Raw genomic sequence first — 20,104 nt, forward strand, 5'->3', positions numbered from 1 at the left:
AGCTGACTCGGGCAGAGGAAAGGTAGCAAGAGTTGACCAGGTGTTCATGAAAACCTACAGCCTAAAATAAGTTATTTTACCTTCCTCACCCCCAACCCATTTCATATTCGCCTTAAAGAAGGCTAACTTGGTATTTGTGAGGGAGAAGGAGAATGCGTGTATAGCTCAGATAAGGTTCAGTATTGCCTGGAATGGGTCTTCTTACTTCAGGAGATTCACTCAGAAGCCAACGGCGTAGCATTCTGTTTTCCTACCAGGTCATTCTATCAGTGCACGCTTAGGTCAGAAACTTTTTTCTGAGTTGAAAAGAAGTGAAATGCTCAATAGCTGAGTTGAATCTCTAGGAGAATGTGAGGAGAAGTTTGGAGGCCGTTTCTTGAACAATTCTGGAATTCCCCCTGCATAGTGGATAATAAATGGTTTGGTTTAATTAACAGAACTGGTGATCATTTTGCCTTGATTTTGGTTACTGAGTTCTTTCTTTTCTCCTTTTAAAGGTATTTTGTGGTGGTGGTGTAGTTTTTTAGAATGCAGACATAGCTTTAGAATTAGACTTAGGAGGAAAGACATATGAAAAAAATAAAAACACTGATAGTGCTATTATGTGTTTTAAGGTCATCAACAGGTCCACATTCTGTTGATTCTGGTAACAGTGCTGTTCCCAGGAGAGGCTGGAGAACAAGAAGACTCTTCTTGTGTGCCTCTTTAGGACCCACTTTATCCCAAATGCCTTGGTGGTCCAGAGTACATAATGCATTTAAATACCTTTCCCCCTTCAGATGTCTTGTCATGAAAATTTTAGTTTAATCAAAATTTAAGCAAAATAATCATCAGTATTTAGTCAAAATAATGCCTGTACATAGTTTAAAGAAATAGTGTTTCTAGGCTTGTTGAAAAGATCAGTCTCCTGCCCTGCCCTTCGTTGTTCTAGATGGCTGCCTCTCTCTGGGGCAACTACTGTCAGCTGCTCTTGTATTGTTTGCCACTTGTTTATGAATAATATAGTATACTGGTTTTTAGTTATTCTTTCCATATTAGGTATTATCTATTGCTGGTCCTAAGTGAATAATAAAAATTTAGTGCTTATGGTCACCACTCTTCCCTGTCTTCTCTTTCCACCCTCCCAATATAGTTACATCTATATTTTATGTAACTACCAAATCAATATTAACTACTTACATTGGTATAACTATGACTTTTATTTGCAAATGAGACTCATGAAATACGATGATCAGTTCACTTTGAGTTTTCCAGTAGTTAATAATTGCCTTGTTTGTTTCATTTTCTGTGACCTAAACATTTATTCATTTCTAAACACTGAAACTTTCCCCTGAAGAGATTCAATCACATTAGCTGTTCTAGCAGTTTCATCTTCTCAGAAACATCCGCCATCATCCAGGAAAGTCCCTTTGCCGCTTTCCTAGATTCCATGTTTCCTAGAGCTCATGTTTTTCTCCCTTCTTGGTTTTACACCTCATTTCAGTAGCTTTTACAGAAAGGATTCATGGGAAAGTTTCTTAATTCCATCTTCACAATTAAGTCACAGTATTCTATGTTCGAAAACAATTTTTTTCTCAGCAAGCCTAAGATTTTCTTCTATTTTTTCTCTTCTATTTTCTCCTAGCTTATGGTTTGGCTGTTGAGATATCTGTACTCTGATTCCTGATCCTTTGTGTGTGACCTCTTTATATTTTTCTGAGAGCTACTTAGATCTGTTTTTCCCCGATGTCTGTAATTCCACTGTGGTACGTCTGGACCTGGATCCTTTCTGTTCTAAGTCTCACGGGAATGGGTCCTGGTGTGAATTTCTCTTCTCCACTGTGCCAGGCACTCTGTAGGGCTTTTCAATCTGCAAATGCTTGTCTTTCAGCATTGGGAAAACTTTAATATTATTTCTTTGTTAATTTCCTCCCCTTTTCTGTTCTTGCTTCCAGTAAAGTCTCTAGATTGGTTTTCTAATTTTCTTTTTGCTTCTATTTCTAAACTGTTTTTTTTTTTTTTCATTCTTCTTTTTTTGGGAAATTTTTCAACTTGATGCTATAACTCTTTTCTTTCTCTCTTTTTTAGGATCAAAGAGTTTTAGTTTTTCTCTGAAAGAATCTTTCATGGATACTTTTACAGCTGCTTCATGACTGTAACTTTTTCTTATCTCTGTGATGATGAATTATGATCTCTTAAATTTTTTTCTTTGGATCTGTAATCTTTGTTTTCTCAAAAGGCCCTTCCTCCTGTTTTTGTTTTGTTCCTGTTATGTTAGACTTTCTTCAGATGTCAGGTGATCCTTTGTCTTCATTTAGGTTTAGGTCAAGGCTAGAAGCTCTATGTGTGTGGCTATGGCTTGCCTATCTGTTAAACCTCACTTTCAGGTAATCTGGCAGAGACCTAGGCATTTCACTGGAGACACCCAAAAAGCAGTATCTTTTAACTTGGGTATTTGGCTTCCCTAAAGAATAATCCTCAAACTAGGGGAGAGTGAAGAGGGGGATTCAATATCGCAGCTGGCATTCTGGAAGCTGAGGGAAGGAGGCAAAGAAAAGGGAGCTTGAGTTTTACAAATCAGGATGTCAAATATTAGTTATTGTCTATTTGCAGCAATACTCTTTCCTTCTTTGTTTGACAGTGCCTGGTGTTTCCAAAACCAGACCTCGGATGGTATTTCATTCCATGTAGTATTTAACTTCTAATCTTCTGTAGGATGGAAGAGGAAGAGTTACTTATCTGATGATACAAGACAGAGAAACGGATGCAGAGAGTTAAATGTTCCTTTAAAACTTTCAGCCAGTCCTCCTGTTTTCAACCCCATCCTCTACTGTTACCATAACAAGTAACTGTTAACTCCAGTTCCAAAGTCTTTACAGGGAATATGCATCAGGCATGGCCTGATTTCCTGAGAGTGGCTTCTCCTCCATTCTCTTACCCAAAGCCTTGAGTTTTAGTTTTTTCTTGGCTAAAAGCACCTACCTGCTTTCCTTTTTCCGAGATGTCAAATTCACTTCATTACTGTAAACTTTACACCTGCTGTCTTAGTCTTTGTGGATTTAGGCTTTGTGAAAAATCTCTGATTATTTTTAATAGAAGTACTGATGTTTTAGTAGAATCTCATGGGGTTGGAGGCAAAGATAAAAGTCTGTAAGTGGTCAGTCAACCAGTGAAGTCAATTCTTAAAGATTTGTGTCTGTGAAGAAAACATTTTTTCTATATGTATTAAAAATACTCAAAGGTTTCTATATTTTGCCACCACCAATAGTCTTTCCCAATATTGTCTTTCTGTCTCGAGAGAAAGTGAAAATAATACACATAATACACAGAGGCAAGAGCAGATGTGGAGCTAACTAGAATGCTTATAGTTAAATAGAAATTGAGGTCTAGAGTATGTGTGGACATTTGCACGTGTGTGTGAGAGAGAGAGAGAGAGAGAGAGAGAGAGAGAGAGAGAGAGAGAGAGAGAGAGAGAGATTATCGTCAGAAGGAAGGTGAATAAGGGACACTGGCTTCTATAGAGCAATGACTAACTCCAGGAGATTTTATGTAGGAGAAGCCTGTTGGTGGACCATACATCCTGCTTCGAAACAGCGGTCTGAGGGAGAAAAAGTTCGAATTGGAGATGACCTCATCCTCGTCAGTGTGTCCTCTGAAAGATACCTTGTAAGTACATCCGAACCCAGGCATCTTTCATTTTCAGAATATTTCCCATTAGGAGTGGTTGGCCAAGGCTGACAGTCACACAAGATGCATAGGACAGTGTCCTTAAGTGGTGATTAAATCCTTTACCCTGCCAGGTGATCATGGGGCCTAGAATTTAATTGTGAGTTACCCTTTCAGATGAAGGTACTGCCATGTTTCCCCGAAAATAAGACCAAGCCGGACAATTAGTTCTAATGCGTCTTTTAGAGCAAAAATTAATATAAGACCCAGTCTTATTTTACTATAAGACCGGGTGTAATATAAATTATAATATAATATAATATAATATAATATAATATAATATAATATAATACTGGGTCTTATATTAATTTTTACTCCAAAAGATGCGTTAGAGTTGATTGTCTGGCTAGGTCTTATTTTCAGGGAAACACGGTATGCCCAGCAAACTCTCCTAAAATGCCCTAGGTTCTTCCAGAGAAAGCCAACTATTTACACATTAGCTACCACTACTGTGAATTCATCACATTGTTTAGCTTTTGTCCAGTGAGGGATAAGCCTGAAAGAATGGCATATAGGAAAATAAACTTACATAGGAGAGAGAACATTTTAAATGTTTCAGTATGTGGGATATCATACCATGTTTCCCCCAAAATAAGACCTAACCGGAAAATAAACCCTAGCGTGGTTTTTCAGGATGACATCCCCTGAAAATACGCCCTAATGCGTCTTCTGGAGCAAAAATTAATATAAGACCCGGTCTTATTTTCAGGGAAGCACGGTAGTGGTGGGAAGATGCAGGTGAGATTTGTACTTGGGGATGAATGAGTAACTATGCAGGCATCACTGACAAGCCTTAGGCTGGTGTGTGTGTGTGTGTGTGTGTGTGTGTGCGTGCGTGCGTGCGTGCGTGCGTGCGTGCGTGCGTGCGTGCGTGTGTGTGTGTGTGTGTGTGTGTGTGTAATGCCTGAAGATCGGAACTGTCAGGGCTAAGTTTTTAAGCTTCTTAGCACCAATCCTGTCGACAGATTTTACATTGCCTAGGCCGACGGCTGGAGTAATTTTTCCCACTTGTGGTTCCCTTCTCCTACCAAGGATAGACATTTCATAACTTCCTGTTGAATCAGGGATCCACCTGAGAGGATGACGTCAACATTTGTCTGTCACCTCTGTAGCTAAATACTTCCTCTTCCCTGAATAAAGTGTCCCCCATTGAAGCCGCTATTAGATTGGGTGGAGAAATCTCCCACAGCTATGTCAAAAGAGCCAGATGACAGTACGGCTGTTTAATTCAGTCCTCGAAGTTCTAGGTGAGCTGCTTCCGTCAGAACCAGCCCAGTGATGGAAAGGCTGTCTCATTTCTGTTTCTGCCACAGCATCTCTCAGTATCAAATGCTAACATACAAGTGGATGCCTCCTTTATGCAAACACTCTGGAATGTACATCCTACGTGCTCAGGAAGTGGCATCGAAGAAGGTGTGCTTTTTTCTATGCATGCAGCCCTCAGCCTGCCAGTCTGTCGTGTGCTGTATACCTTGATATGTTCTGCTGCTTTCCAGCTCCCACCTGCATGTCTTGATACACGGTTAGCATGATTTTAGTTCATCCTTTCTCTGATGTTGGTATGCATTATTTTCTGTCCTGATTTCTGATTACATGAGCATTCCTGGAATTACTTTTATTCCTTTAGTGCTCACTATTACCTTAGCACTACATGCATTTAGACCTGGAAAATGCACTTTGCCTTACCCACTGACTTTTCATTTTTATTTATGGTTACTAGTTGTAAGGGTACAGCAGCTTCCATTTTAGAGGAGATTATTTGCCAAGAAGGTGATATTGTTAATATTTCTCCCCACTGTATCTCTCCATATAGGAGGGAGAAGGACTGTGGGGACAAAGCCCCAAAAAGCAGTTTCCAGGCTCTCAGCCTTACATAGAAAGATGCTGGCTCGGGTATTAAATGGCCATTAACTGTGATCAAATGGCCATCAGCTGTGGCTAGTTGGCCGTCAGCTGTAACCCGTAGGCCATTGGCCACTAGTATAACTGCTGTGGCTACTCTAGCAGAAGAGAATGGGGGCTAGCAAGAAGATGGTGGCTGGCAAGCGCGGACTGCTGTTAGGCAGATTATATAGATTCTACTTCCTGTGTCTCCAGCCCAGCCTCCAGCGAGAATATATTGGTTTGACTCCCCTATCTATGGCTCCGTGGGTGTTCCTTTTTGGCCTTACCGTGTCCTGCGTTCTTATGGGGGGAGCGGGAGCGGAGACCCCGCTGGAGACCCTGCACGACAAATGGTGCAGCGAATAGGGTCCACCGCACGACACATGGCGTAGTTGGCAGGATACGGTGCTGGCCAAAGCTTTCCGAAGGGCAGTGGAGCAGTTTGTCCATATGAATGCTCAGTCTGAGGAAAACAAGGAGGAACAGCTGCCAGAGAGCTCGATTCCCGTGGAGGGGTGGAAAGACATGTATGATTCCCCAACCAGCAGAGGCCAAAGAAAGCGAAGGTTGTTGCCGCCCTGTGGGCTGCGAACTGCTTGCTGAGACAGCCGGGATGCAGGACTTGTAGTCCCAGGAGGAAACGCTTGCTGAGTCCTCCGTGGGAGATGAGGGTGAGGTCAAGGTCATCCCTCACCCCCAGGACAGCCCTGGCGAATGACTATGGACTATGAGTAATTGCCTTCTATCCCTGATTTAATGGACACTTGACTGTTTGGGAACATACCACCATGTAGTGGGATTGGAGGATGTTTGCTTTTGTGTCTTGACTGGCCGCCATTGATAATATGTAAGTACTTTAATGTGAGCCGCTGTTGTTCCAGCACAGTACCCCGAGAGGCCCAGAGAGAGAGTGGCAGTGCCCTGAGAGGCCTGGCTGAGCCCAGGAAGTCTGGCTGTGCCCAGAGAGAGTGGCAGTGCCCTGAGAGGCCTGGCTGAGTCCAGGAAGTATGGCTGTGCCCAGAGAGAGTGGCAGTGCCCTGAGAGCCCTGGCTGAGTCCAGGAAGTCTGGCTGTGTCCAGAGAGAGTGGCAGTGCCCTGAGAGGCCCTGGCTGTGCCTGGGGAGACTGGTGGTACCCTAAGAAGCCCAGGAAGTCTGGCTGTGCCCAGAAGTACTGGGGTGGTGCCCTGAGAGGCCCTGGTTGTGCCTGGGGAGATTGGTGGTACCCTAAGAAGCCCAGGAAGTCTGGCTGTGACCAGAAGTACTGGGGTGGTGCCCTGAGAGACCCTGGCTGTGCCCGGGGAGACAGGTGGTACCCTAAGAAGCCCAGGAAGTCTGGCTGTGCCCAGAAGTACTGGGGTGGTGCCCTGAGAGGCCCTGGTTGTGCCCGGGGAGACTGGTGGTACCCTAACAAGCCCAGGAAGTCTGGCTGTGTCCAGAAGTACTGGTGGTGCCCTGAGAAACCCTGGCTGTGCTCAGAGAGCCTGGCTGTGTCCAGGATATTGCATTCACCTCCAGGCTCCTCGCACAGGGCCCCTCGTGGAAGACGCTTGTCGCGTAGATTGTGAGGCGAGACCCTGTACGGGTGGAGTGTGGGGACAAAGCCCCAAAAAGCAGTTTCCAGGCTCTCGGCCTCACATAGAAAGGTGCTGGCTCGGGTAGTAAATGGCCATTAACTGTGATCAAATGGCCATCAGCTGTGGCTAGTTGGCCGTCAGCTGTAACCCGTATACCATTGGCCACTAGTATAACGGCTGTGGCTACGCTAGCAGAAGAGAATGGGGACTAGCAAGAAGATGGTGGCTGGCAAGCGTGGACTGCTGTTAGGCAGATAATGTAGATTCTACTTCCTGTGTCTCCAGCCCAGCCTCCAGCGAGAATATATTGGTTTGACTCCCCTATCTATGGCTCCGTGGGTGTTCCTTTTTGGCCTTACCATGTCCTGCGTTCTTATGGGGGCAGCGGGAGCTGAGACCCTGCCGGACGCCCCACATGACAAGGACTTTCTCTATACTAAAGTACATTTTGCCATTTGTTTCTACTTGTAGAAAACCACTTAAAAATAATAAGTGAAATGTTCGTAGTATTTTATTTTTCCCTTGAAGTTAGATCATCAGAGTGTGTTTGACATATCCTATTTCTTGGAGCCTGGCAAAGTCAGTGCACCTTTCAAGTTATGTAATAAATATACTGGCCTTAGCTTACTCAGGGGTACGATCACAACTAAGCAGAATAATCAAATGTCAGTGACCTGTGGGTCATTGCATTACATTCTAGCACTTTGTAACAGGATCAAAAACAGGGTGTTAGCCTATTTTTAATCCCGAGCCTAGTGGTTTCAAACTGGGAATGCCATCCTGTGATATGATGTTTGGAAATGGCAAACTGAGTGTCAAGGTGATACCCCAGTTTCAGAAGGCATCATAAGTAAACTGAATAATCAGGCAACCACAGATGTTTAAGTCTTTTGGCAATTCGTGAAAGGCTTTAAAAGAGCAGGATATGTTTAGGCCTCTTCTTTGATGACAAAATTAACCTACAATCATTAGGTAGGTTACTACCTAATGATGTCTACTGGCCATCATTCCCTTTCTATGAGAAATTAAATCTGGGTTTACATCTTTCCCGAGGAAATTATAACTGAATCTTTTCCATGTTAAATTTTTCATTGTCACTGTAGGAATAAAATTATTTCCCAATCCCAACAGAGGGCTTGTGGAGATTCATAAAGAAGTGTTTGCAAATTAGGTCAGAAAGATCCTTATGGAAGTGTTGAGTGCCTTTGTAATATAACCCGGGTAGCTCATCACTTGAGTCATGAGCCCTGTTGGCAATGGCCTTTCAGCATCCACTGGTGAGAAACCCACTTTAGCCCTTGAGAGCGTAACTGATCCTCACTATGACCCTTCTTTCCTGACTATTGCCCTAATATATTTCAATTAAGAAACGTTGTGATGCACCAGCACTTGGTAGTTTTCTCTGTGTGAGCAGAATATTGATTGGAAGAGCCTGAGCACTGTAAGTGATGAACTTCAACTGGGGCGTGACCTTACCATCATGAGATGATAGAGAGTTTAATCAAGAAAGAGCATGATCGTGGAGGGTTTCAATTTTCTAAATAAATTGGCTGTTAAGAATTCCCCTACAGTATGTCATGAATTACTTGAACGGAAAAAAAAAAAAAAGAAACAAGATGCAACTGGAAATATTAGTACAGTAAGAGGGAAATTGGAAAAAAACTTCTGAATATTTGGGGAAGTTTAAGAAAAACTTGCCTTACATGGATGAAAAAAAAATGAACTAGGGCATATCAGACTGTCGCTGTACAAGATACACTGATAGCACCCTTTCCTTCCCTGGCATGACTTCTCATTCCTATTGTTTTCAACCAACACCTGAAATAGTTTGACAGCCCCTAAAATGATATAATTATGTGATTAAAAAAAAATCTTAATACAGACATTGAGCATATTAAGTCCACATGTTCCCTGAGAAAGGAATAGCCCAGATAATTTTTTTAATTTAATGGGATAAAAAAAAATAAAACACCATTTTTTGTGTGCAAGGTGAAGCTCAGACAGGTCCCTCTCCTGCTACTATGCTCTTTGAATTAAGGCTCAGAATTTACGACAACTTAATTGGTCGTCGTGTCCTGGAATCTCATTGTTTCCTATCTATCTTTGAACTCTATGGCTATTGAGATTCCTTATTCCAAAAGCTAAGAGCTTACCGAGAATGACATCTATGTTTGTCCACTTAGGAGTACTGGAATGTCTTTCTGCCTTTCCCTTGATGCTGTAGGAATAGTGCCCAGGTTTGACCTGTGTTTGTCAAATGCATTGGAAAGCTAGCTTCTCCTAAGACAACTCTTAATAACAGTTTGCTAGCCCTCTTTCCAGAACCTTCTTTCTTTGCATGATTGCAATCTGATTTGGATTTTGCCACAAAGTATACACAGTGAGATTATAAGAACTTATTTAGAAATCTGGTGTCAGATGTATTTACATCATAAGCATTTGGAAAATCCTTATCTTCTTTTCTTTTTCCACTCAGCCCCCCAGACCCCCTGCCATCTGGCAACCATCAGTATCTATGAGTCTGTTTCTGTTTTATTTGTTTATTTTGTTCTTTAGATTCCACATATAAGAGAGATTATATGGTATTTGTCTTTGACTTATTTGACTTAGCATAATATCCTCTAGGTTCATCCATGCTGTTGCAAATGGTAAGATTTCTTTTTTTTTTTTTTTATGGCAGAGTAATACTCCATGGTATAAATGTACCACTTTTTTATCCAGTCATTGATGGATACTTAGGTTGTTTCCATATCTTGGCTGTTGTAAATAACTCTGCAGTGAACACAGGGGTACATATATCTTTTTGAATTAGTGTTTTGAATTTCTTCGGATAAATACTCATAAGTGGAATTGCTGGGTCATAAGGTAGTTAGTTCCATGTTTAATTTTTTGAGGAACCTCCATACAGTAGCAACTTAATTTTACTTTTAGTTTTAATGATATAAATTGGCACTATTTTCACCTTATCTTTTGATGTTGGACTTGCTCATTTCTGAAACTCTATTTAACTTTCAATGTTAGAATTATTTTAACATTCTTGTCTTTTCTGCCTGAGGCCTGAATTCATGGAATCTATAATTTCCCAAATGCTTCTCTCTTGGTGTTTTTCATAATGGACTCATACCTGCACGAATTTCCCCTTTTAAACATGGTATTCTCTTTATTAACCTTGCCATCAGTTCATGGTAGAATCTAATTCTCTTATAGGATACCTACTTGGTGGGCATGTAGTACGTCTTTTTCATGGTCACGATGAGTGTTTGACGATACCATCTACAGACCAGAATGATTCCCAGTACAGGTAAGCCAATAGCTTCATCCTTCTCCTACATATCTCCAGTCTCAGGTGATACAGACTGAAGAGTTTGCATTTGGAGGTGGCCACAGATGAATTCTGTAAGTGGTGGCCAATGGCAAATCCCTCTCCAGCCATGGATTGCAGTTTATAAACAGGAATGGCAGGACTCTAGAGTTGGCTCACAGGAATCGCTATATACACATGCTGCTGCTTCAGCGAACGAGTCTGTAATGCTCTCCAAATCTCTTCATTTTCTTTGGTTGCTCCTGTGTCTGAGGAGTTTCAGGTAGCATTAATTGTAGACTGAAGCACCATTTTGGTGATAGAAATCAAGCTAATCATTGTAGTAGGTCTGTGAACTTACACAAATTATCCACCAGGCTCTTCACAGGCAAATATCCTCTATTATTTCCCTTTCATGTGCTTAGTAGTTAAGGTGGAGTCTGGTGGTTTCCTTTTGCTTATTACCAAATAGGACTGGAGAAGCCTAATGTCAGTATCCCACTGGAGCTGGATTTAGCACAGGGGATAGTGCCAAGGGCAACATTTAGAGGGTGCTGCTTTCTTTGGTCCTCTAGTTGACCCTTCAGTGAATGTTTTTCAGAAATTCAAAACCAGAAGATGGAAGATATTAATACAAGTCTTAAATTCATACTGAAGTGTGCTTTAGTATTCTGTCTATCATCAAAGGAACAGAGCGTGAAAAAGCTTGGCCCTTACAATGATAGAACTCTTATATATATTTGTAAAAATCTTAGATCCAAATTAGACTGAATTTGGGACAACAGTGAGTCTGATTTCCTGGAGGTAATACATTGTTTTTGTGCCATGCCTATGAGAACCTTGTTAATGGTTTCTTCTACTATACCAGAAGCATGGGACCACATCCACACAATTTAGAAAATCTAAGTCAGGCTCTTACCCAGAGCTGCACACTGGCTGATCTCAGATGGGAGCCTAAAAGCCAGAGCTGCTAACTCTCCATCCAGGGCTGGTTCCTTATTTGATGTACTGAAAGACTCCCAGGAACAATGAGCTTGAACAAATAATTGCACATCTGAGAAACTATCCATTGGCAACATGTATCCCTTATTCTGAGTCTTTTCCCACTTGTTCTGTCCTCTAAATATCCTTCATGGGAACGAGATGTGACCCAGAGCAGTGTCTAGGACACAAAGAACAGACCTATGGCAAGTGCCTGATGACTTCACTCACTGCCTCCCTGGCACTGGTCCAATGGTTGACTGTTATCTCTGACTAGGGAAGTTAGGAAAACCTGGCTCCTCCCTTAGAATTAAGGATTCCTTACTCTAAATAATGTTATGTGATCCTATTCAGTTGTGATTTTCTTTTTCTTTTTCTAACAGTGAAATTATGCAAAAGCCTACTACATACTTCCTTTTTAGTATCTTATTCGGTGTCAGGGGAAAGTTTGCAGGGGGATAAAGAATTGAGCTTTTTAGGGGTGACTTTGGCAGAGTTCTCCGCATATAAGATGGAACACATCAAAATTCACTAATTCCTTCTTCCCATTCCTGTTCTTCTTTTAAGAACAGGAATTCGGAGAAAAGGAAATACTAACCTTGTGCAGGGCCTTTTTACACTACCCTATCCCCACCCACCCACACCTGTCATTAAATTTAGAGTCATATTAGAAGCAGCCTGGGCAGAAACTATACTGCTTGGAGAGGCTTGTCATTTGGTGGGCATTCCTGTTGAGTGGTGCAACAGGATCCTGACTAAAAGGAAATGCTGGACAAGTTTTTGAGCAGAGGTACTGGGGAGAGTGAAACAGATAGAAAGCAATTCCCAAAATGGGTACCATGAAGCGGGCTTGCATGCCATCATTGAAATAAGAATGAAGGTGGTCTTCCCTTAGCTGGCGGGGGAAATCAAAGTTAAAAATAAGAATGTTTAATCCTTTCCTTTGTAAGCCATCATGAAGGGGTGAATAAGCAGCTATTCATTATACTGGAACGTGAATTTTTGTGTCAATTGGTCTCTTAAAGCAGGGTGCCTTGGCGTTATTTGATGTCTAAATAAGGTGAATGATAAGCCTTATCACTGTCTTGTGTCATCAGGTAAATCCTCAGACCTGGAAAGGATGTCCAGGAATACTGAAATCTGGGAGAACACAAAGGAATAGGAAATAGAGAACGCACTAAAATAGCCCATGCAAATGATTCCACTGTAATGGGGCTGACTTTCAGGAAGAAATCATTGCTACTCCTTCTAAAGTCTGAGAGCAGTGATGCTAGATAGAAAAGCTGACTTTCTAGGGTGCAAACCCAAAGTCAATTACCTAGCATTCTGAGCTCTGAACCTCGGCTCTGCCTCTAGCTTGTCAAGCACCCAGGGATAAGTCACTTAACCTATTGAAGTCAAGGCTAAGCTGTCAGCCAGCCTTTCAAAAGTGCCTCGGCTCACCACCCACTTGACTTCTCCTAGGGTGATTATTTGAGAGAACGGGAACAGGTTGTTTCAACTTCTGTAACCTTGTGAGAATGAACAGAGCAAACCACTGCATTTCCTAAGTGGGAAGGACTAACCTTCCAGAATTCTTCAGATATCAGAGGGAGAAAGTTCTCTAATCCTGCCACTTAGGATGAGCCTTTCCACCCTAGAGATCCCTCCAGCCCTCACTGAGGAGCGAGAAGCATTAGTGAAAATCTCAGCACATTTTTCTGCATGGCTAGGAGGTTAGTGCAGTATCATTACTATTCTGGGCCTGGCACAGAGACACCTTGGGTTTGTGAGCTCTAAAGCAATGTGGGATTTCTTTCCTAATATTTACTGCATAGTTCCCAATAATGTGAACATTTGAAAATATTTAGAATATCTTCTATAATCCCACCACCCAGAGGTAACAGCTATTGTTATGGTTTTTCATTGTGTCTCTGTGCCATTCAATGTATTTTTCTATGCATGTTAAACAAAATTTGGATTAATATATGATACATAGTATTTTGTACATCTGGGTACATCTTTGTGATCGTTAATTACTTTTAAAAAACACATTGAATTCTCACAACTATTCTGTGATTTACATACCCTCATTAGATGGACTTTACAGATGAGGAAACTGAGGCACAGAGAATTTAAGGGACTTGACCAAAATCACACAGCTAACAGAGTCAAACTCAAGTATGCCTTACTCTCAAGCCCATATTTCAGCTACCTCATAATTATGCTACTTATTCAGAGAAAAAAATAATAATTACACATTTCCTCTTCACCAATTATCTCAAAAATCTAGATCAAGGTTCTACTGGGGCCTGAGTGATTCCATTGTGATATGTACAAATCCTCTATGGTAGAGGAACGACTTAAATTAGTGAATTTAAATGCAGTGAAATGATCAGTCTTGATTGAAGGTCTCAAGATTCTCAAAAAGTGTCTGGATTCAGAATATCAGGTAATCCAGGGATCAGTGTTCATGAGACATACTCTTAGACTAGAACAGTTCATTTAATTCCTCACAACCTGTGCTATAGGTAGGTTGGACACTATTATATGGATTTAAAAAACAGACTTTGCTACTCATCAGATAAACATCAGACAAACCCAAGTCAAGGGACATTTTACAGAATACCTGACCAATACTCTTTAGAACTGTCAAAGTTGTGGGGAAAAAAAGAGATATAAGAAATTATAAGAGACCAGAGGAAACAGGGGAGACGTGGCAGCTGAATGCCTTGTGGTATCCTGGAACAGGAAAAAGAAAAATGGATAAACTGGTAAAATCCAAATAAAGTCTTGAGTTTAGCTGGTAATGGTATACTGATGTTGGTTTCTTAGTTTTGACAAGCGTACCATCGTAATGTAAGATGATAACATTAGGGAAAACTGAGTGAGACTATGTGGAAGCTCTCTGTACTACCTTTGCAACATTTTTGCAAATCTCAAATTATTCCAAAATAAACATTTTATTATTTAAAAACACATGAAAAGATTATCCTTATTTCGGGAAAGGAGACAACAGTACAGTAAAACAGTCATGAACATTAGTGAGCCACTGAGCAGAAAGCTTCTTACTCCAAGCTTCCTAGAACCGAGGAAATGAAATCAAACTGTACTGCATATATGTTTGAGAAGTACAAATGCATTTTAAAAGATGTAAACCATCAAGGCACTTACTCTGAAAGAATTGGAGCATTCAGTGTCTGGTTTGATCCTGTGTGACTGGGCTGTTTTGACTCCCGATGTGGATATGGAGATGATCCTTTTCATTTTATACCTGATGGTCCGTGAGTCACCATGACATGTATATAGCAAGCAGTTCCCTCACCTTTAGCACTTTTTTTCCCTTATAAGAGAAAAGGGGTAAGTGTGGCTCACTTTGACTCTTCCTTTTCATTTTGCTGACTCCGTGAGGGCTTAGAAAAACAGGGGCATGGAGCAACCTCCGCAGGGAGCTGTTCCCTGCTGGGTGCTGATCAGTGTCACACACAGAGGAGCTAACCTCGACCTCTACTCACAGGAGGATATTCTATGAAGCTGGGGGAGCTGGGACACGAGCCAGATCTCTGTGGAGAGTGGAACCCCTTCGGATAAGGTAGGAGGGTCAGGGTGGTGCTCTTTTCAAAATTATTTTCTTTCCTGTTGCCGTCCATTCTTAAATATTTCATTTGTTCTCTATCACCTGGCAAACTCTCAAAAGTTCCTTGGCACACAGCTAAACTCTGAAATGTCTGTGACTTTGTCTTTAAAGAAACACACACACACACACACACACACACACACACACACACACAATTTCCAAGACCTCTGTTTTGATTCTGAAGCCAGAGAGCTCTGCCTGGCAGGGGCTGAGTTAAAAAGGGCAAGTTCAGGCGTAGATACTAAAAGCCATCACTGTTCACATTTGTTGTCTTAAACAGATTCTCTAGAACCCAGGTAAGTCTTTTCCTTCTCAATAGCTTTGTTGGCTCCAGTGGGCAGTTAGCTTTAAATGACAGAATGGTGCTTTTGATGGCATGAGGTAGAGAAGACTAAAACATCATTGGAAACACAGCTATGAAGAAACAGTATTTACTCGAACTTGTCACAAGCAGTGCTGTACCTGCATGGATGGAGCGGGAGGCTGAGACTTGGGAGCCATATGCTTAAGTAAAAACAGGTGGTCTCTAAACATCAAACTACTAAATAGAGGATGCAGTTAAGCTCTGGACCTTTATTTTGCTGAGAGGGATTCAAGTTAGGATAGAGTTAAATGGCTTAGGATGAGAGAGAAGTATCAAGTGTGACCATCTTGGTTTTCCATCTCTGCCTTTCTCTCTGGCTCTCTGCTTTGTCTCTCCCTGAACACATGTTCAAAGTAAAAGTCTCTCTTGTGAAGGGTGTATGTCCCGAGGGGCTTCTCAAAATTATCCATTAGAGATCAGGAGAAAAATATTACAACTGTTCTTACAGACACACATGTACATTTAAATTTTTACTGAGAAACTCTGGAGACTGCTGGTTTAAGGAATGCTGGTTTTAAGGAGCACCCACTTGTTAGCTGGCTTGGAGCATTTACATTCTTTTTCCAGTCTTGTTAAAAGTCGTACTGTTATTCTCAGGATATTAGGCTGGATTCTTGCTTAATGGACTTTTATTGTATAAAAGTCAAAATAAGTATGTATAGATAGTTCTAGTTACCTAGCATCCTAAACATGAAGAATTTAAGCCTTTTAATAATGTACGTTGGGTTCATTGGTTCTCCAAAGAGTTGGATCAAAAGAAGACTTATTTTAAAATTTGGCACATATATCTCTTTAATGTTTAACTCAAACACAAAAGGTAAATGCATTACAGGTTATTCAGTGGATCATTTCTCCCTGCCACTTATCATAACTAGTTGAATGCCGACCTTTTGATGTAGGACCGTAAAAACGTTGGCATTCTACATGAGATCTCCCTTCTCACAATCGTCTTATCCTGCTTTACTTTTAGCCATAGAATTTATTGCCTTCTAACATATACCACAATATTTATTTATTTATTTACTTATTCATTTGGCTTGTTTTTGTTTGTTTAACTTTTATTAGCATCAATTTGATGCTGAATTTACTCCCGGGCCATAAGTTTTTGTTTCTTCAGTTCCTTCTGGGAGAGCTTTTTCTTCTGTGCGACCTCCTTCTCTGGTTTAGGAACAATAACAACCTGGTCTTCTCAGGACCATCTCACTGTGGCAGGGGGAGCTCATGTGTGGGTTGATCTGCCTGTAAGCTCTGTAAGTTCTGCGCCGCAGCCTGGGAACTTTGCCCACCTGGATATGCTCAGTGACCAGAGCATCTACATCTAAACCCTTAAGCTCAGCATTACTCTGCATTTTTAAGCATGTGCAGCACTCATTTTGGGGCCACCGACCGTGGGTCCAACCCCACTGTTCGGCCTGGGCATACCTCCCAGCTCCACCATTGTAACGACAGAATGGCACACATTGCTTTCGTAATGTGACTTCCTTTAGATACTGGGTGGCTTTTCAGATGTGCTTACCCTTGATGGCCTGTGCAGTTTCACGAGGGTTCTTAAAATGAACATGAAGATTTGAACCTCTCGATTTATATGATTTTGTAGGGTTCTCTGGGTGGAGCAAATAGCAAACCATTTTCAGAGGTCACCACAGGCCGCTTACAGGAAGAGAGATGACTTGTTTTCTTTGTTTTCTTGTTTTGTTTTGTTTTGTTTTGCCTGTTTCTGGCAAGTCTAAGCTGCACAAATATTTTTACTATTTCTCTTGATGATAGTAAATTTCTCTTTGTGGTAGTAAAATGTTTGAGTTCAGAGGGCACATTTGGAAAGGATTTGCTTTCCCAAAAAGAAGTTTCCCTTAAAAAGCAAGCTTCCCATTCTTTTTGTAGGTTTTTGGTTTGTCTTTCTTTTTGCATTAAGACACTTCAGTAGAGTGAAGGAAAAATTGGAAGCTTAAGACTTCCAATTACACTAACCATTGCCCAACCCAGGGATCATGTTCCTTATTGGTATTCTTGAGGGAGATCATAAGAGAGTACCATGCTGAGTTGTAAGCAGATAGGAAATCTTAGAGCAAACCAGGAGACTGCTGCTTTGTCCCTTAGGGGATAAAACCCAGAAAATTATAAGTCTTCTACCATGTGTCAGCAAGCACAGGTTAAATATTGAAAAGGACTTATTTTCATGTGAATGAATTTCTTGTCTGTTTCCTCTGTGCAGCTGGAGTGGCAGTAACATAAGATGGGGCCAGGCTTTCCGACTGCGGCATCTCACCACTGGCCAGTACTTGGCCTTGACAGAGGACCAAGGCCTTATGCTGCAAGACCGGGGAAAGTCAGACACCAAGTCCACAGCCTTCTCTTTCAGGGCATCAAAGGTAAGGTCTGATGAGGTAGACTTTGACCTTGTTCTAAAAGCGAAAGCTCCAAAACCTCCAGGTAGAACTATGACTGAAAAGAAAATAGGCTGGAGCAAAATGGAACTGGAAATTAGACCTACGATAATCACTTTCTTCTTGTATCTTTTGAATTGAGTTCATAGAGGAATGTATACATTAGATGAAGGATGATGTCTTAAGAGAGACTTTGAAGGAGAGTGGAAAGCTTTAGGGAAAAAAAAAAGGATCACAGGACTGGACATTGTTGCTCAGAGGCTAATGGAAAATGTTGTTGTTGTTTAATACATTCTAAGTTGTCTTCAATACTTTTAAGTCATATGCTTCATTCCTATAAAGCACCATGGAAACATGAGGTGTCAGTGCTACATTTGTTTGAATCAGGAAGTGATTTCTTTCAGAAAGATGCAAAGAAGGCGTAATTCTGGATATGACACCTTCTTGTAGTTATTTGTATTATACAGTTACTCATACCTTCCTCATCCTTTTCCTAGGTCATCTGTTCATTCCAGATTTCTTAGTTCTCACCTATCCATCGCCAAGCTTCATTCACAGTGAATCCTGTTTTCGTTAGGTTAACCCCAAATGTGTAGTTTTGCCATTTGACACGCACATGGACAGCTATTTTCTTAAACCCGTATCTTTAGCATTCAGCCAGGTTTTGACTCCTCATAACTCAGAGCTGGATCTAATCGGATGGTCAGGACTGCATGCTGAGCTAACTGCTGACACACAGTTGGGTGCTCTGTCGCTTCATGGTTCTTCTAGAAAGATCATCCATGCATAAGAAAGGCTCCACACAGATATGTGCGTGGCTGTCAGGGAGTTGGCACCTCTCAGAGGACAGCACAACATCTCCTTTGGGAGTTTCCTCTGTGGTTTCCTTCCTCTTTGCACTTTTCCAGAAATAGATCTTGATTTGTGTTCTCAACACAATTTCAGTAAAGGGTTGTTGATGATTCTGTTCATGTAGGACTCCGTGTGAAGCTGATGCTGAATTTTCTATGGGGCATCTCTGCCGGTTGAAGCAGAGGACCTTTCAGCACTGCCCGTATTTGTGCAGGCGGCTCTGACTCCTTTTTCCCCCTCCGTTTACAGTCCTTTATTCTTTTTAGGCAGCGCATTTCTTTGGCATATACATGTTTCTCCAGCAAATTGCCCTATATCAAAGTTAGACTTTTCCCACACCATGTTTTAAACATTGAAAGGGGGCAGCGTCGTCCCCTGGATTCGCCTCAGACGTCACTTTTACGTGCTGCTTCTTTCCCAGTGGCACGTTGGCTCCTTGACTTCTTCCTGGTTTGTTTTCCGAGTGCATCTCCCTCATGCTCCTCTCACTTTTATTTTTTAAGATTCCCAGCACAAGAAGGATTTAAAATTCAAACAGATATCACATAATAAAACACTGTGGCCTCCAGGAGGTGGTTTCGGGCAGTGCTACTTGCTAAAAGAATCCGTGAAACAAAGGGAAATGTCCTGAGAATAGAGGCAAGCAAGATCACATTCTTCTCTAGGAGACAGCTTGATCCTGGGGTATCTGCAGAGGATGAGCCGGTGTGGGAAGAGGAGGAAGTGGAAAACAAGAAAAGACTCATCATGGCTGATGACTGAGTAAATGCCTTTCTAAGAATGGCAGCTTGCCCTTTTCCGTATTTGAGCTCTTCCCCCCAGGAAGCTCTATGCTGGCTTCCTCACACCATTCTAGGTGTCCTGCCCTGGGACAGAACCGTGACACTGAGGTCTTTACCATTTCAAAAAGGGACTCCTCTTATGACAGCAGACCAATCAGGCGGCCCTCCAGGCAGCTGGCAGGATTTTATTCCAAAGGGACTCTTCCATTCCATTTCTTTTCTTGGCTCAGCCTTGTGGAGCATGGCTCAGCACTGTGCTCTGGTCTCTGGAGAAAGCGGGAAAAGCTCAGAGCACCATACAGAGTCCTCATAACACTCCTTCTACTTGGCATCATTTCCGGCCTGTGGGCACATTTTACCCTCAAAAAAGCCCATTCTTATTGTCCCAAGTCCCTCCGTTTCTATGCACACAGAGGCAAGCAGCTGATGGCTGAAAGTCATCAAGGTATCATGGGGGCTGCCAGCATAGGGGAGCTGGATGTAAAAGTCACCCATGAGTCGCATTGTCCTGTGTCCTTGGCAATGTGGTTACGTTGCATTGAAGTCACTATGTTGGAAGTTTTAAATAACTCAGTGCAGCAGTATGCGTCCCAGCTACCTTCATTAATTTGAAAGAAACTGAAATTAAAAGGGCCTAGGCTCTGTGACAGGCCAAGATAT

General features: G+C 41.8%; 1 protein-coding gene and 1 pseudogene across 2 annotated transcripts in view; one reads left to right on the top strand and one right to left on the bottom strand.

The window, feature by feature from the left end:
• The window catches only part of LOC308497862 (ryanodine receptor 3), a gene marked incomplete at its 3' end in the record, with an annotated part of 275,261 nt that overhangs the window by 61,844 nt on the left and 193,313 nt on the right, over nt 1–20,104 (top strand). Inside the window, exons 5-9 of the mRNA XM_081048956.1 lie at nt 3,533–3,645; nt 5,019–5,118; nt 10,372–10,465; nt 14,943–15,017; nt 17,639–17,795. Coding sequence (XP_080905082.1) covers nt 3,533–3,645; nt 5,019–5,118; nt 10,372–10,465; nt 14,943–15,017; nt 17,639–17,795 — 539 coding nt within the window. The remainder of the gene's footprint in view (nt 1–3,532; nt 3,646–5,018; nt 5,119–10,371; nt 10,466–14,942; nt 15,018–17,638; nt 17,796–20,104) is intronic.
• Nucleotides 16,511–17,054, bottom strand: LOC308497479 (large ribosomal subunit protein uL22-like; annotated as a pseudogene). Its single transcript has one exon. The product of its transcript is annotated as a large ribosomal subunit protein uL22-like (transcript).

Source organism: Rhinolophus hipposideros (assembly GCF_964194185.1).
Source record: "Rhinolophus hipposideros genome assembly, chromosome: 5".
In the NCBI taxonomy this organism is placed as follows: Eukaryota; Metazoa; Chordata; class Mammalia; order Chiroptera; family Rhinolophidae; genus Rhinolophus; species Rhinolophus hipposideros.